Raw genomic sequence first — 19,423 nt, forward strand, 5'->3', positions numbered from 1 at the left:
TCGTCGTGTTGACTACACGGCACCTCGTAATGTGCAGGCCTTCGGGCTGAGGCAGCGGTCGCTTGGTAGGCCAATAAGTTCTCCTCTTCGTTTCACTTCCAATCTCGTTCAGTTCGTTTGCCTTTATGTTTCGTTGTTAATTGTTGTGTCTCTACAGTTATTTTGTTACTTTTTAATTTTCTTCCACTATTTTCATCGTTAGATGACTTTTCCTCATTGTTCTTCCACTTACGTATTTTTATGTCTGCATTGTACTACTCCACTGTAAACATATTTTTCATTGCGGAACTCTGCTATTCGGCTTCTCGCTGTTTTGATTTCCCCAAATAAATAAATAAATAAATAAATAAATAAATAAATAAATAAATAAATAAATAAATAAATATCTTGAAAAGACATTGGATAATGTTGACCGGACCAAGCTATTTGAGATTCAGAAGATGATTGGGATCAGATACCGAGAACGAAGAATTATCTACAATCTATCTGTCAGTCTGCATCGATAAGAATTGAGGGCTTTGAAAAAGAAGCAGCAATCCAGAATGAAGAGAGGCAAGGTTGCAGTTTGTTCCCCTCATTTTCAATGTTTATATAGAGCAGACAGTAAAGGAAATTAAAGATTTTGGGAAGGGAATCACAATCTAAGGAGAGGAAATCAAAACCTTGAGATTTGCTGATGATATTGTTATTTTATCTGGAACTGCAGTAGGTCTGGAGAAAATGCTGAATGGTATGGACAGAGTTTTGGGTAAGGAGTGCAAGATGAAAATAAATACGTTCAAAACAAAAGTAATGGAGTGCAATCGAACGAAGTCAGGTGATGCAGGAAATATTAGATTAGGAAATAAAGTCTTAAAGTAGACGATTTTTTTTTTTTTTTTTTTTTTTTTTGCTAGTTGCTTTACGTCGCACCGACACAGATAGCTCTTATGGCGACGATGGGACAGGGAAGGCCTGGGAATGGGAAGGAAGGGGCCGTGGCCTTAATTAAGGTACAGCCCCAGCATTTGCCTGGTGTGAAAATGAGAAACCACGGAATACCATCTTCAGGGCTGCCGACAGTGGGGTTCGAACCCACTATCTCCCGGATGCGAGCTCACAGCTGCGCGCTCCTAACCGCACGGCCCGGTAATATTGTTACTTGGGTAGTAAAATAACTAACGATGGCAGAAGTAAGGGCGGCATAAAATGCACCGTCGGGCCGGCTATGGCCAGGCACAATAAGATAAATACAGATGTGACATATAAGTAACGGTATAGTACACTAAACAATAAATAAATATTACATTATGTACAGTAGAGGGGACAGCAACGAGAAGAGAGAGAGAATAATATGAAGGAAATTAGCTAGGTTAAGATAAGGAGGAATCAATTAAAGGAGGCATACGAAGAAAACAACGTCCACGTTTCTGTCAGAAGATAGTTAAGGAGGGTTGGAATGTGGATAAATAAATTTCTTTGAACAAGAGAGGGGCGAGAATACGGAATATGAGACATGAAGACATGGTTTGACACTGGGAACTAGCGTAGAGGAGTCGCTTTGTTGTAGGTTTGTAGGCACGTAAATGAACTCCTGATGGACGAAATTTCGGCACTTCGGCGTCGCCGAAAACCAGAAAATTATTCATTCATTGGGACGTTAAAGCAAGAAATTGTCATTATTAAACTTAGTGAGTCGTGTTTCGTGTTAAGAATGCATCTTGGTACAGGGCTGGCCTTGCCCTTTAATCTACCCCATGTGCATGCGGTATCGATCCCTGTTACTACGACCGTGTGTTATGTGTAGTGACCTGAATACCAGCTGATCGATGTGATGTGATGTGATGTACAATACCCCTCTGAAGTTGGCGGTTTCACATTTGCCGATAACCGACCACTCGATCAGACACAAAAGAAGTTGGTGGTATCTCTCTTGTCAAAACTAGCTGCAAACACCTCCATTGTCAGCCTCGTTGTATCTCCTCTTCACTGTCAGTGGTAGCATTCTAACAGTGAGAACGTAACATTAAAAAAATTACATTTGAAATTTTAATGCTGCAATTTTTGGAAGTGGGCGGAGGGATTTACTGGCGTGGTACAGTCAGTGACAGAAAAAGTACAAGAAAAATATAATTGGCGGTAGACTGACGGCCGCAGCTTTCGTAGATTTATTTATTAGAAATAAAAGAAAAATATGTAAATGTGTAATGGTTAGTGTGATTAACTGCCACCCCCGGAGATCCGGGTTCGAATCCCAGGTCTGCCTCAAAATTTGAAAAGTACGAGGGCTGGAACGCGGTCCTCTCAGCCTCGGGAGGTCAACTGAATAGAGGGGGTTCGATTCCCACCTCAGGCATCCTCAGAGTGGTTTTCCATGGTTTCTCACTTCTTCATGTAAATGCCGGGATGGTGCATAACTTAAGGCCACCGCCGCTTCCTTCCCTCTTCCTTGTTTATCCGTTCCCATCTTTCCATTCTCCCCTCCACAAGGTCCCTGTTGAGCTTAAGAGGTGAGGCAGCCTGGCGAGGTACTGGTCCTACACACCATTTTTATCCGCGACGCAAAGTATCACGCTCCAGGACACTGCCCTTGAGGCAGTAGAGGTGCGATCCCTCGCTGAGTCCGAGGGGAACACCAACCCTGGAGGGGAAACGGATTAAGAAAGAAAGAAAGAAAGAAAGAAAGAAAGAAAGAAAGAAAGAAAGAAAGAAAGAAGACAAACATTATGTGGATAATAAATTTGATTGAATCTTTCTTCTTTATTCGTGTCAGAAGTACCAACTTTGCATATAGATATTTAAAAAAAACATGATATCTACATTTCTGCTATACAAATATACAGGTCTATTATTCAAACAATCACAGATACAGCAAGAGTTGGAGAGCTAGATGATTCTAGCCCAATATTGGACGACGTCAATATCGTTGGGCTGGAGGCTGCAATCAAGCCTTTCATAGTGCACGTTGAAGGAAGGACATACAACACACTGACATTGATATTGGATCGTCTGCTGCTCTCCGCAATCACAAAGTGATGAATCGCTTGAGATACTCCACTTCCGCAAATTTACTTTTGTTCTGCCGACTTCCATTATTAAATGTGTTTGTTATTCTATACAACTGACCACGATGTATTTACAGCTAACAGCTAACCTCCAACTCAGCGCGTGAGTCAACACAGTGCCATCGTATAACAGAGTATGCGTGTGACATCGCATATTTTGCACACATTTTGCCTTATTTTGAAGTGCTATTTCATTTAAACTACGTTTCCGATTGTTCAATCTCTTTTTGTTCTTTTATCTGTCAATTGAGACATTAAACACTGAGAGAGTCTTAACATTTTTCTTCCAGTTTACCCATTGTCGAGGAAATTAAGTCTATGTTAAAGGTAAATGGGTACCGAGCTCGATAGCTGCAGTCGCTTAAGTGCGGCCAGTATCCAGTATTCGGGAGATAGTGGGTTCGAACCCCACTATCGGCAGCTCTGAAGATGGTTTTCCGTGGTTTCCCATTTTCACACTAGGCAAATGCTGGGGCTGTACCTTAGTTAAGGTCACGGTCGCTTCCTTCCCACTCCTATCCCATCGTCGCCATTATGACCTATCTGTTTCGGTGCGACTTAAAGCAAAAGTGTAAAATAAAAATAAGGTAAACGTCCAAAATACAGTTAGCTTAGAAATTATTTGTGGTATTCAAAATTATTGTTGTTTCGGTATCCCATGAGATCTCCGAAGTTAAGCAACATTGGGCGTGGTCAAGATTTGGATGGGTTGCCACGCGCTGTTGGTGGGGGGGTAAGGGAATGGAGGAGCGGAAAGGAACTGGCCACTCTACCGTACATAAACTCCGGCTCAGGCACATCTCTGCGGATGTCCGGACCTGCCTTCGGGCAGATTACGCCCTTACTTTACCTTACCGGTCATCAGTCCATAGACTGGTCTGATACAGCGCTCCATGCCACCCTATCTTATGCTAATTTTTTCGTTTCTATGTAACCGCTACATCCTGCATGTACTGTTAGTCATATTCACACCTTGGTGAAGCCCTACCGTTCTTATCGCCTATACTTTCCTCAAAAATCTAAGTGAACAATTACTGGGTGTCTTAGGATATCTCCTATCATTTTATCTCTTCTTCTGGTCAAATTCCGCCAGATCGTTTTCCGCTCACTAATTCGATTCATGCATCATTCCTCGTTCACCTCAACAGCAGTAGGGGGGGAATGTGAATTGGAAGTGGTGGTGGTGGTGGTGGGGAACAAAACATTTGCAGTTAATAAAATGTGCCAGGATTTGAGGGATGTAGTGGACCGGCGGGTGGGGATATACAGGCATTGTTGCCAACTTAACCGATTTTCCGCTAAATTTGGCGGAATTAGAAGACTTTCGGCGGAAAAATATATCATTTAGCGGACAACGGAATATTTGGCGGAACCCTAGATTTATTATAGCGGAATTTAGTGTTTTAAACATTTTACGTTCTTTTTTTAATTTATACTCTAGTCTGTCTCCGAGCTATTCCGTATTTCTTGTCAGGAGCTAGCAGTCACATGAGGAAAACATGTTATTTGGATTTGATGTTATGAGATCATGGTATCATAAACTTCCAATGCCTGGGGAAAGGGTACTTATCTCTTAGTTGACGAATGACGACAGATAATGAAACTGTGAGAGAGTAGCATTTATATTTATGCTATGAAAGAAGACCGTTTAATAAATTGGCCTGTTTTAAGTGTGGCCCTTGAAATAGGGGATTCACCTAGTTTGCACCCGGCACTGAAACGCTCACAAGTTTTAGCTCGCTGGCAGGGGGTTAATCACAGTGAAACTCACAGATCAGGTGAGTGCAGACATTTACTTTTATTAATAATAATGTTATTTGCTTTACGTCCCACTAACTACTTTAACGGTCTTCGGAGACGACGAGGTGCCGGAATTTAGTCTCGCAGTTCTTTTACGTGCCAGTAAATCTACCCACACGAGGCTGTCGTATTTGAGCACCTTCAAATACCACCGGACTGAGCCAGGATCGAACCTGCCAAGTTGGGGTTAGAAGGCCAGCGCCTTAACCGTCTGAGCCCTCAGCCCGGCTTTACTTTTATTATTATTATTATTATTATTATTATTATTATTATTATTATTATTATTATTATTATTATTATTATTATTGCTCATTTTATCCTCATTATTTGATATCGGATTTCTTGGCGGAATTTTAGCGGATTTTAAGTAGTATTTAGCGGATCTTGAAAATATAAATTGGCAACACCGTATACAGGGCCCCTCTTATAAACCCAGACCGTCCAGCGATGTATTTTACTCTCCGAGACCTAAGCAGCTGTACGGGAGGCGCGCTCATAGTTCTTGACCTTGCAGGGAGCGTGTACGTGTTCGACCTGGCAAGCATCAGTCGCCAGTCTGAATCTCAGCTGTTAACATGGTGAGACAGTTACCATAGCAACACCGTACTTTCGAATGTAAAAGTTATTTTATGTACAAGTCGGTTCGACCACCTGCTTCTGACGGTTTTCGTAGACGTCAAGGTGCCGGAATTGTGTCCCGCAGGAGTTCTTTTACGTACCAGTAAATCCATCGACACGATGCTGACATATTTAATAATAATAGTATTGCAACCAAATGGTCATGATATATACACTTAAATACACTTAGATGTATATCACTAATAGTGATAATATGCAGTCAATGCTTGCAAAACATGATCAGTTATTTACACAGTTGTGTCAAGCTTCCTTTTCTATGGACACATTCGATAGCATGGTATATGCCGCATCGTTGGTCACAGAAGACACATACGCAACCCGGTCCTGACTTGTGAAATTCCATGGTTCTGCACACCTTATGGTGGAACCCGTGTACGGCAAACCTGGTCACTGTATGCCTCAGGTCATATCCACCACGTGTCCAGTCCCTGTTTAACATCGCATCAGTTGAGTAAAACTCGTCCCATATCATAGCCCTCTTTGCTTGCAGTTCTTGTAGCAGCTCTCTGTAACTCCTTGTCGCTGAGAGTAACAATCTAAGTCTTATGTCTTCAATGAAGTACGTCTCCTTTGCCAGAACGTATACTAGCCTTGATAATGTATATTTAGAAACGCATAAAACTCTCTTCAAGAATCTAGCCTTCAAACTTTCCAGCTCTTGCAGTTGTCTTTTTGAGAGGTGTTCCCATATTAGCTCTAGACCATATATGGCTGTTGGAACAACTTTCGTATTAAACAGAGCCATGGCTGTCTCCAAAGATAGCTGTGGAAGATGTTTAATATCACTAATGCTTCGTATAGCTGCGATGATTCTCTCCTTTAGGTGTATTGTGAATGTTGTTCCTGTTACCTGTATTGTGATCCCTAGATATTTGTACTGGTTACTAATTCGTAATTTTTGTCCTTTACACAGGATGTAATCGCCTCTAGATAATTTTCCTCCCCTCCTAAAAACAACCAATTCTGTTTTGTTTGCATTAAGGTCCATTTTATTATCTTCTGCCCATTTCAAAATTAAGTCCATGGCAACTTGTAGTTCCTCTTTACTCTCAGACGCAATAGCCATGTCGTCCGCATATATGTACGCGTTAACCTTTCGTGTTTGCTTCTTAATTTCTTTTATTGCATCCTGTGTGAAGATGTTAAACAGCAGAGGGCTTAGTGGGTCCCCCTGTAATACCCCATTTGTCTGCCGAATCCATCTTGATGTGCAGAGATTGTCGCTTATTTGGATATAGTTCTCCGCAAGTATGTTGGCAACTAATCTAGTGAGCCAGGTACGACCGATGATTTCCTCTAGTTTTCTAACAAGTTTCTGTCTATCTACTGTATCAAAAGCCTTGGAGTAGTCAATAAATATTACGAACATTTTGCCTTGCTTTTCTCTGGTTGTTTCGTGAATATCTTGGAGGAGGCATTCCACTGCCATCAGAGTCGATATATTTGAGCACCTTCACGTACCACAGGACTGAGCCAGGATCGAATCTGCCAAGCTGAAGTCACAAGGCCGGCGCCTCAACCGTCTGAGCCACTCAAAACGTAATGAAATAATTGGATGAGAAAGCTCGACTCCGTATATGAACAAATGGAACGGGAGATAGAGAATAGAACGCCAGATTTCCAACAGTTATTGTGCCGAAAGTAATTTGAGACAAGCCTTTTGTAAGGTGGTTAATTCATTCCCATGCGGTAAAAAATACCAAGATGCTCGTCTTTTGTCACCGTTAAAGCAGACTTATTCACCGTGACTGCGCTAAAAAGAGCCGTGAATAGACCAGCTACTTCGTGATAATTTCGCACTAATACCCCCATTGTTGCCTAAGATGGGTAAATTGTGACTGAATAAAGTCAGACATTAACTTCTTGGAGATCAACACGAGGAGTGGAAGTGAAAAGAGGTTTTAACGTGACAGACATGTGTTGGCCGGTCATTGAACCCTTTGTGGGTCGGAATGTTAGTCAAAAAGTACGTTTCCTTAATGCATTTTGGGTTAATAACAATGTCGTATACAACAAAATATCAGGAGATCCCCTCTCCAGACGAAATATGGGATAATTTCATATGTGTCTTCATTCAAATATCTCCGAGAAGTCAAACATTCTTCTGGACCGGACAGTAAAGCCAGTTTAAAAGAGCCACCAAATTCGAGAAAGCGTAAAGAGTAACATAGAATCACTACAATAAGAGTCATCATCCAGGTATTTTGTCTTATGACAGGTCTTGTCATGGGATGAATCTCATCCACTTTTGCCTGTCCTGCGCCAAGTTTTTCATATCCGATTATTTACTTCCTTTGATATTGTTCAACATTTGATATATTTTCTTCATCAACCTTGTTTGCCTTTCATCATTCCTTCTTTCAGTAAACAGTCCCTCCTCAAACAATGTCCGATCCAGTTCATTGTTCTCCTTCAAATGATTTGCAACATACTCGTTCTTCTCCAACTCTTCGTAATACTTCCTCATTCCTTACCCGGTCTTCCCATTTCACTTGTTCTGTTCTCCTCCATACCCACATCTCTAGTGCCTCCAATCTTCTCTCATCTTCCTTTCGCAATGTCCAAGTCTCTGCGTGATGTGGCGTAATTCGAAATCTCGTTATTACAGGACAGTTGTTTTGCCGGAAGCATTATATGCCTCAGAAACTACATCTCTAGGAGGCCACTCCAAAATTGATGAAATTGGAAAGCAGAAACGAAAAATCCTTCGCAAAATATATGGTCCCACACATATAAATAGCATATGGATTAAAAGAAGAACTACAGACCTGTACACAGCAACAGATAGGTTTACTGACCGTACGTAGAAGACGCTTGAAATAGTTTGGTCAGAACTGTAGACAATAATACATTTACTAAAAATCTATTAACTATTAATCAATTAAAAAAAGTCATGATTAACTGGTTGTTGGAAGCAGTAGCGGCGATTAAGGAGGGCGAGGGGGGCAGTCGCCGACCCCCCCCCTCCACTTTGTGGAGAAAACATTACATTTTTATTCAATTTTAGCCGGGGGAATCTAAGAATTACAGGAATTATTAAAAACCATTTGTGCAAGCCCTGTTGCTTTATCAGATGATTATTTTCTTGTCCGGCTCCATGGCTAAATGGTTAGCGTGCTGGCCTTTGGTCACAGGGACCTCGGGTTCGATTCCCGGCAGGGTCGGGAATTTTAACCACAGTTGGTTAATTTCGCTGGCATGGGAGCTGGGTGTGTGTGTGTGTGTGTCGTCTTTATAATCATTTCATCCTCTTCGCGACGCGCAGGTCGTCTACGGGAGTCACACCACAAGACCTGCATCTGGCGAGCCGAACTTGTCCTCGGACACTCCCGGCACTAAAAGCCATACGCCATTTCATTTCATTTTATTATTTTCCTCATTTTATTTTATTATTAACAAAATTATTAGCCTCCTTGGCTCAGACGGCAGCGCGTCGGCCTCTCACCGCTGGATACCGTGGTTCAAATTCCGGTCACTCCATGTGAGATTTGTGCTGGACAAAGCGGAGGCGGGACAGGATTTTCTCCGGGTACTACGGTTTTCCCTGTCATGTTTCATTCCAGCAACACTCTCCATTCTCATTTCATAGCATCTATCAGTCATTAATATATCACTTTGGGAGTAGCGACCCCATCGTACTACCAGCCTATATATGCTTCATTCATTCTATCCCTGACCTAGTCAATGACTGGAAAACAGGTTGTAGGTTTCCATTTTCCATTAACAAAATTATTATCGAAAATACGTACAAAATGTCGTTCGTCACGGCTAACTGATTTGTATCGCTACAGTAAGTGGTGGACACTTTGCATGTGTTGTGAGGAAGGTTATCAGGGGTATATTCAAATTAAAGACGAACATGAATATAGACATCGGCACGACCATGAACTGTATACGGAGGAGAATTGCATTTCATGGCCACTTGCTAAGAATGAAACCAGTACGATTATTGAAGCAGATCTTTACCTATTTTAAAAATAAGAAGATCCAGCCATCTTGGTTCAAGGAGGTGCAAAGGAACAGGAGATGGGGATCACGTATTACAGGGTGGCGCACGAATAGTTGACACATTTACTTTTAGAATAACAACTTAATTTTTCACAGAACACTAATGAAATTTTAGACACAGATAGCTTGGACCCTGGAAATACATTTTACTCCATCACACGTTCATTGAGGCCTCCACTGCTGCCGACAACCTCTTCGAGACGAGTACGCATGTTTCTGACGATTTTGCGGTACAGATCTTCGTGAATTTCACTGCAGAGCTGCACAATCTGAACACGCATTTCCATTCGGCTTTGGGGTCTTGTCTGGTTTTTCTGTAGCCTAAATTCGCACATTTTGTTTATTAACTGCCCCGTTGAGATGAAAATGGGCTTCATCAGGGAGCCAAGTGTTTAAACAGTACGTCATCTTTATCTTGAGTCCATAATGCGTACTGCAATCTCTTCTATCTGTGAAGATCTGTTAGCTTGTGTAGTACAGTCATTTTGTACGTTACAATTGAAGGTCACCGTGTAACATTCTTTGAACTGAATGGCGCGATATTCCACACTCTCTTGAAGCTCCCCGTGCTGACTTGTTGTGGCTGCACTGCATGGCGACCCTCAGGGCAGCGAACTGCTGGTGCACGTGGTCGCTTTTCTTCCTTTACTCTGCCTAGTTCTTCAAAGTTTCTCTATAAGCGAAGGATGGTGTTCCTTGCTGGTACCCACCTTGTCTGAAATTGTATTTGTGTCGCCGTAACACTTTTCGATTCGCAATAAATGATAACTGTTTTGGCGGGCTGCTGAATGGAGAGTCGACCGTGGTTGGTCATGGCAGAAAGCTCACTGGAATTCAGGCATTCGGAGACAAAGCAGCAGTGTCACCTCTACAGTTATTTCCATGAAAAAAGGGAAATTGTGTGCGAAATTTGAACAACATAGTACATAAGTTGCATTTTATATTTGCCTTTCAAATGTGTCAACAATTTGTGCGTCACCTTGTATGAAGATCAACGCAACTCACTCAGGAGGAAACTAAAAGACCACCAGGGTTTTCAAGAAAGGCGAAAGTTGAAGACGGGAAAGACGTGAACGGGGGGGAAGGAAAGAGCAACACCGACAAAGAATGAAGGAGCACTGGGCAAAGATCAAAGTCCAGAGATGAGGTCCATACATACATACATACATACATACATACATACATACATTTATTGAACATAACAGGCGACTTCGCCCCTATACATGTTCACATGCAATAATAATAATAATAATAATAATAATAATAATAATAATAATAATAATAATGATGATGATAAAATGAATAATAAATAATAATAATAAAATGAATAATAAATAATAATAATAATAATAATAATAATAATAATAATAATAATAATAATAATAATAAGGATAATAATAATAAGAATAATGAGCAGTCATTAGCTGTAGCAGTCACTCACTCAGTGTTCATCCAGTGTCCTTATTGTGCTCTGTACTTGCGTCACATTATTGTTACTGACCTACACCTAATCAATAAATCAAACAACAACACTCAGCATTTCAGCACTTGCATTCCAGCTAACTTTAAAACAAACAGACCATGCAATCCTGTCCTATTACCCAACTCCACATAACTAAGTACTCGGTCCCTATATTCCCTAATCCATTAGAATTTTAACATGCTATCTCCTTCCCTTATACACATAACTATTCCACCCCCCTATTCCCCTGCCCACCCTCTAACTCAGTCTCCTTCATTTTACTCTCGCAGGCCTTTTTTGTCGCACAAAAATACCTGTTCAATTCACCTCCTTTTCCCATTGTTTAATAATCCATCTCAGTATTGCGTTCTCATCCCCTCTCCCCAATATTTCCCGATGCTCGGCACTCAATAATCCATGTCTTAACCCCCTCGTTACCTCACAGTCTCTTAGCAAGTGAAAATCATCATTCACATCTCCACAAAGTACACACCTTGTCTTATCTCTCCCCTGTATCCAGCCTGTATTCCTTTGCAAACCTAAAAGCCACCACATCATCCCAAATCGTTTTGACCTATCGACGTATCTAATATTCAACCCTGCTATCTCCTCTATTTTCGTCAAAACAGTCAGCGAATTTCTTAGTCTGCTTTCCCCCAATAATTTCTGCCTATGGATATCTCTAATTCTCCTTTCCAGTATATTCATCCCTCTCACTTCTGTCTTCGACCAAACCTCCCCCCACAGGTGTCCTAATCCTCTCCTCTCCAAATATCCCTTTATTTTTTCTAACCATCCACCCTTATACATGCTCTTACATTGCTGTGCATACGCTGCCCGTAATACCCTCCCACCTTCCTGTCTTTTTAAATTCATCCAGTATCTAACTATTCTTTTCACACCCTCTGATTCCAAATCCTCCCCACACATTAATTCCGCCCCTACATTTGCTGTACACCTCGGTAAGCCCATTACTAACTTAGCAAAACTACTAACAATCCTTCAGATGAGGTCCATACGAGAGGCAAAATACTTCGTTTGGTCGGCAGGCGTGAAGATGGCTTTCCGTCGTTGTTGTACCTTAATTAAGGGGACAGACAGACATGTTGTCGTGAGTGCCCTGAAATTTATGGCTGTAAATATCGTTCGAAGATCATATCACTGAGAATTACTAATCGCTGAATGTAATGGACATTATTACGCCCCTTGAGTATTCTCGCAAAAATTAGTTGGCGGTGTGTTGGCGAGGAGGGTGAATGTCTTATTAGCGGAGGCTTGTTTGGAAATGGACGACCGGTGTCAGAGAGCAGCTAGTAATGAGAACAAATGAGATACAAAATGGAACATTCTCCCCCTCACTCGTGATTCAGCCTAAGTTCCCAGGGGAACCTGAGTCACTGACACTCGCTGACCAGCCTCCCCACGTGATGGGCACCAATCAACTCTGGAAATACCCTAGTGCCAGATATGGAGCTGAAATACCCTTAAATATAACAACGAAATAATGATTTTAATATAAACAAACAAGTTCCCTTCATTACTGAATTTCGCACATTACGAATATTGAAGTTGTTATTATTTATTTATTTATTTATTTATTTATTTATTTATTTATTTATTTATTTATTTATTTATTTATTTATTTATTTATTTATTTATTTATTTATTTATTTATTTATTTATGTAATCAGTTTATCGTTCCACTGAAGGTCAGTCTCATGGAGCGCGAGACATTTGGTCGCGGATACAAGTGGGATGGAGGACCTGTACCTTGCCCAGGCGGCCTCATCTGCTATGGTGAACAGGGGCCTTGTGGCGGATAGGAAGATTGGAAGGGATAGGTGAGGAAGAGCGAAGGAAGCGGGCGTGTTACCGTAGGTGCCGTCCCGGCATTTGCCTGGAGAAAAAGTGGGAAACCACGGACAACCACTTCGAGGGTGGCTGAGGTGGAAATCGAACCTGGGCCTCTGGGGGCTGCAGCTAATCACACTAATCACTACACCACACAGGCGGACAATATTAACGTTATTTAATTTCCATCAGTTTGCATTCGGGAGATAGTGGATTCGAACTGCACTGTCCGCGGCCCTAAAGATGGTTGTCCGTGGTTTCCTATTTTCACACAAGTGCTTTAATTATGGCCACGCACGCTTCCTTTCCTTGACATCAACATCGCAGCTAGACCTTATTTTGGGCCGGGCAGTCCTAAACTAAAAGTAGGTTAACTAAGAAACTAACGCGGAAGATGTTTAAATTAGAAAGTTCTTATTATATAATTTTACTCAATAGCACAACTAATCCTAAATATTCAACCGTTTGATCTAACCTCTCCATCACACACTTTTTAGTTTATTTTTTTGCTAGGGGCTTTACGTCGCACGGACACAGATAGGTCTTATGGCGACGATGGGACAGGAAAGGACTAGGACTGGGAAGGAAGCGGCCGTGGCCTTAATTAAGGTACAGGCCCAGCATTTGCTTGCTGTGAAAATGGGAAACCACGGGAAACCATCTTCAGGGCTGCCGACAGTGGGGTTCGAACCTACTATTTCCCGAATACTGGATACTGGCCGCACTTAAGCGACTGCAGCTATCGAGCTCGGTCACACAGTTTTAATATATTTGCAATTGTATTTCATCCCGAACCACCCACCCTCGTATCTACGCGAACCTAGCAAATGCCTGTGCGGTTTGTCTCACGTACCTATCGGCTTACATTCGGGAGATAGCGGGTTCGAACCCCACTATCGTCAGCTCTGAAGATGGCTTTCCGTGGTTTTCAATTTTCACGCCAGGCAAATGCTGGGACTGTACCTCATTTAAGGCCACAATTGCTTCCTTCCCACGCCTAGCTCTCTCCCATCCCTCCGTCGCTCAAAACCTTCGATGTGTTAGTGTGACGATAAACAAGTAGCTAAAAAAAAAAACAGTACAGAGCTGGTCCCTAATGGCTGCTAGATCCCTCCTGCTCGTTACGAATCTCTAAGGCAAGTATTATAATGTCAAAGAAATTTGTCAAAGATCTTTTATAAAATAATTTGTACCGGGCGAGTTGGCCGTGCGGTTAGGGGCGCGCGGATGTGAGCTTGCATCCGGGGTATAGTGAGTTCGAATCCCACTGTCGGCAGCCCTGAGGATGGTTTTCCGTGGTTTCCCATTTTCACATCAGGCAAATGCTAGGGCTGTACCTTAATTAAGGCCACGGCCGCTCCCTTCCAACTCTTAGGCCTTTCCTATTCCATCGTCGCCATAAGACCTATCTGTGTCGGTGCGACGTAAAGCCACTAGCAAAATAATAATAATAATAATAATAATAATAATAATAATAATAATAGTCCGACTCGTTGGCTGAATGGTCAGCGTACTGGCCTTCGGTTCCGAGGGTCCCGGGTTCGATTCCCGGCCGGGTCGGGGATTTTAATCGCTTCTGATTAATTCTTCTGGCTCGGGGACTGGGTGTATATGTCCGTCCCAACACTCTCCTCATCATATACAGACAACATACTACACTACCAACCACCACAGAAACACGCAATAGTGCTTACATCCCTCCATAGAGGGTTGGCGTCAGGAAGGGCATCCGGCCGTAAAACAGGGCCAAATCCACATGTGCGACCCAGTTCGCACCCGCGACCCCACAGGTGTGGGAAAAGCGGCAGGAAAAGAATAATAATAATAATAATAATAATAATTTGTGCAAATTAACTTTTGTAATAAAATAGCATATGCCCGCTGCTTCGCCGGCGTTTATTAATTCAACCGCGTTAGATATTTCTAAACCGTTTAATTAAATGCAAAACAAAAATATATTATGTATTAATATGCATCTTTTTCACTTTTAATATTGGTCATTTTCTATTATTTTAATATTTCACCCCCTTTCCACCCCCTCCCGTAGGGGTGTCTTACCCTACAGTTTTCTTTCCCAAACAGTGAGTCATATGACTATCATGTTTAGTTGAGAGCTATGCTGAAACATACTCTCACATTCACCCGTAATCTCTGTCATTTTCTACATTTTTCTGTTTCCTCCTTCTCACCCCCTATCCAATGAAGACTGAACTTGGACTTTTCATTTTTATATACCGTTTATAAAAGAAGAAGAAGAAGAGGAAGAAATGTTTTAAGAAACGCATCATAATCTTCACATACTGTTAGTTAGGCAACCCATTGATCAGACTTTTCATGCGGTTTACATACGTTCCCCTATTTTCTTGTGTTTTTTCTTTTCACCCTTCTCATCCCCTATAGAATGAAGATTGGACTTGGAAGTTTCATTTTTATATACCGTTTATAGAAGAAGAAGAAGAAGAAGAAGAGGAAAAGTTTTTAGATACCCATTATAATCTTCATATACTGTTGGTTAGGGAACCCACTGATCAGACTTATGCGGTTTACTTATCTTCCCCTATTTTTCCTTTACCTTTCTCACCCCGTATACCGAACTACTCGTCAGATTTCGTTGAAAGCACTTCCTAAACCCTCCTATGAGTAATAAGAGCAAATTGTGCAATTTTCAGCTAGATCGCTCCTGTAGTTTTTGAGTCCATTCGAGGCAGACAGACAGACGTACAGTACATACAAAGAAACATTCATTTTTATATAGTTATAGGTAGATTATATCTTACAGCCATTCCACCATTATACTACACGAAATATTTTATCACAGTTCGGCAAAACTGGATGGACAGTAGTGTGCATGTGTGCATATTTCGGTACTATTACTCTCGTGGAAGAAAGTATAGACACCCGGGTTAATACGTTAGTAAAAGCTTGATCCTTTGTCCCACATAAAAAGAAGCTACTGTACAACAAAATTTAGCTTATTTTATTCTAGTGTACGTATAATTTATGTGGAGTAGAAATTTTTATCGTTAACGCAGGATGAACAAAAAGAGTACCAGTATTTTTTCAGTTTCCAACGGAGCGTTCATTTTAAAAATTCATAACTTTAAATGTATCGATCTGATCGTTGTCGAACTTGAATACGTCTTGAAGTACCTTATTGTTGATCTGTATGCCAAGTTTTTTTTATTACTTTCATTCCTCACCTTGAATGGGTGAGGTGGGCCACCCAGAGGGGAACACCCTCTCTCTGGCCGGGAGAGTGGGCATGTTAAAGGAGGAGAGAAATACAGTATAGGTGACGGGACCAAGTTTTTATTTCATCTGATATTTGCGAAAAGTTTGTTGTAAATTTTGTGAAACAACGTAAAAGAAATTCGGCTTGTTGTGAAGCTCATGAGAATGTTAGGCTAAAATTAAAACTTGTATTGTTAATAACAAAAATTCTGATAAAATATACCGGTATGTTATATATTAAACCATGACAGGAGAATACATCACGAGTTCTGCAACTCTCTGTCTGTTCATACTACAAGTTTAATACCCACATGCTTTCAGGTCATGTCACGTGAATTATCAGAAAAATAAAAGAAGTTGCTTACAATAATCAAAATTTAATTAATATTGTACCGGGAGGTACACCCCAACGCCGCGCATTTAAATCTAGCGCTTAAAAGAACTTCTCTAGTGGAGAAGCAGTGAAATTGAAACTAGTTCAACTTATAAATTTACTCAGAAGATGTCACCACAGAAATCTAAGATGATTTTGTTATTGTGAAGTTCCCTGAACTGATGTATTTCTACTTGTTTTATTTGCCATTCATCAAGAAGTTTGGACTTTCTTCCATAGATGTCACTACAAAAAAACTATGATCATGCACCCTGGTGTGAAGTGAAAGAACTTTTGATTTAAAGAAGTTTTGTATTCATAAGTTTTTTTTACTAATTGATTTTCATTTATTCTTGGGTGGGCAATATTTAAGTTTTCTTTCCGCCAGTTTTGAATCCAGCCAATCCCTGATTTCTGTAATTTTCTACCAATCAAAGTCCTCTTCTTCTTCTTCTTCTTCTTCTTCTTCTTCTTCTTCTTCTTCTTCTTCTTCTTCTTCGGTTTTCAGTGTAACTTTTAAATGAACCAATAAAATTGAGAGGGTGTGGCTAGTTAATCTTGAATGATCTCGAACTTTCCCCGAGGGTTTATAAACTAAGGATTTTCTCGTCTCTTGGCCAATTGATCGTTATCTGAACTAGTGTGTGTGTCAAAGCAGGAGGCGGGCGGTGCCTCTTTCATCAGGCAGCAGTACACCGACAAGGCCACATGACATCTTTATTTCTTGCTAGCTCCGCATTTGAACCTAAGGGAAAGGTCCGAATCATTAACTATGTAACCTAGTTTTCCTAAAAATGTAACTTTCAGCCCGCTAATGTAAAAACTTCATAAAAATCTTTAACTGTAAATCGGGCATAGAGAGTGATGTACCCTCTCGAGCTCCCCTTCATATTGGTTTGAGGTGACTACGTTTGGTAACTGGTTTTCTTCCTTTCTGTATGTTCTTATCTATTCTTATATGAGTCACCTCCATAGTTTGGGAATAGCCCCTACTTCATCGGCCTAGTTTATGTTTTATATGTTCATATCTAAGAGGGCAATGTATTCGCCTCCATTCATTTTGTGTTCGGGCCATTTATTTAACCGTTTTTCCTTTTACATGAAGGCCCAGTAGGTTGGGTATTAAACGCCTCTGTATATTCATTTTTCTATTGTAAGTTGTGCCTTCAGAAGCCAGACTTTGTAAGTTGATGTTGCCTTGAATAGGCTTGGAAAACTGACAGCTGTTAGCTCTTTTTTTTTTTTCAAAGTAAGATTACTGTATGCCTCTTGAAGGCTAGATGTTGTATTGTGGGAGCAAGTGCTCCATGAATTTAGGGGATTTTCTGCCCTTTAAACAAATTTATGCTCGTCGTTAAAATTTGAGCTTGTAGCTCAAAAAATTGTAAACTAGGGGCTTGTAGCCCAAAAGTGTTAAAAGTTCTGAAATCTTGGATTATTCTAAGTCTTGTTTCTCAATTGCTATTTTGTACCTGAAATGTCATTATCTCACTAAATGAAAAGTTGTTAAGTTTGTTGTTTTTCAAAAATATAACCTTCAGTATACGTTTTAAATTCCATTCTTGATATTGTAGTTAGACCCATTCACCCCGGCACCTTCTTTCACCTCTGCGTTCCACGATAAACCCCGGGACAAATATAATGTACAATGTATATATCATATTCAATTTCAGTTTTTCAGCCAAATACTGGCTGCGTAATCCATTCAGTTTATTTTTCGCGTCCATAAAGTGGTGGTGGTGGTGGTGGTGGTGGTGGTGGTGGTGGTGGTGGTGACCATTGTTTTAAGAGGAAGCACAACTAGGGAACCATCATCTATACAGGTTTTATCAGTTCTGATACACCCTGTGAAACACTAATGTGAAAGAAAGAACAAGAATTGACCAAGGGAGGTTGGATAGGATAGGTGAAAGTGAGGAGCCTGACACAAGTAATTCATGTCCAAAACTGTGCATTCTTCGTGTATAGTACTTATCGCCTCCGCTATGTTTAAATGGCACTTGCTGTCTTAAATTTCTATTTTTATATTCCTGGTGCCTTTTGTTATCTTGTACAACATTTCATACTCGGAAATAAACAGTTTTGTTGCGAGAGCTTTTTCAACTGAACTAGCGGTCCGCCATTTTGGATGTAACAAGTCAAATCTTTTACAAAAGACAGCACGATGCTCATACCTTTTATCAAAGAAATGTTATAAAAAGACATTTTATAAAATATTCTTCCATTACGCTGTCATTTTTTCATCAAAGGTATTTCATTAAAGATCTTTGATACATTTCTTTGATAGTGTAATACCAGCCTAAGAAAGAAATAGTGAACCGCCTGGAGATAAAAGGCGGCCGGGAAGACGGCAATGAGCGCTCATTAAGGACCACGCTTCGCCTCTGTACCAATTCTCTTGCAGTTCCGATTGCCACTTCCATCTCGCCCACTGTGTGCGTCCTCTCATTAGAGCCCATTACTCGGGGCTTAACAGACGAATGCTTAATTGCCTCACTCTCGTTCACCTTCGCCACTAGCCCCAGTTTTCTTAGCGAACTAAGAAGAGCCCTTCAGAAATGAAAATCGGTCAAGTGCCGGACTCTCTCTCCTCTCGAGCACAATGTTGTCCATGTCCAGTAGCGGCGCTAAGAAGCTCGGGACCCCCACCCCCTCGCCCCGCGCAATAACTGACAATGGGCCCTTAGTTTGCTGATAAGGAAAGTTACAAATTTATTTCCTAGAACAAGGTTGTATATTATGACAATAAACAGCAATAATAATAATAATAATAATAAGAAGAAGAATCACGACTGTGATGAGAAAAAGGAGACTGACGTTTTATGGACATATCAAAAGAATGAACCCTAAGAGATTGGCCAACAGGATACTTCTTCTGCAGGAAAGGTGGAAAAAACAACCGGGATGCTTTACACACGTGCACAATGACTTGGCAGAAATAGGTATCAAGGAGGAGGATATAAAAGAAAGGACATCATTTAGGAAGAAGGTTGCGGGATTGAGGGATGCGTCTGA

General features: G+C 41.0%; 1 protein-coding gene across 1 annotated transcript in view; it reads left to right on the plus strand.

Annotated features, from left to right (window-relative positions):
- Positions 1-4,677: 4,677 nt before the first annotated feature.
- The window catches only part of LOC136884739 (transcriptional regulator ATRX homolog), a 457,557-nt gene continuing 442,811 nt past the window's right edge, over positions 4,678-19,423 (plus strand). Inside the window, exon 1 of the mRNA XM_068230075.1 lies at positions 4,678-4,822. Within this exon, the coding sequence (XP_068086176.1) occupies positions 4,678-4,822 (145 nt within the window). The remainder of the gene's footprint in view (positions 4,823-19,423) is intronic.

Source organism: Anabrus simplex, chromosome 13 (genome assembly GCF_040414725.1).
Source record: "Anabrus simplex isolate iqAnaSimp1 chromosome 13, ASM4041472v1, whole genome shotgun sequence".
Taxonomy (NCBI): Eukaryota; Metazoa; Arthropoda; class Insecta; order Orthoptera; family Tettigoniidae; genus Anabrus; species Anabrus simplex.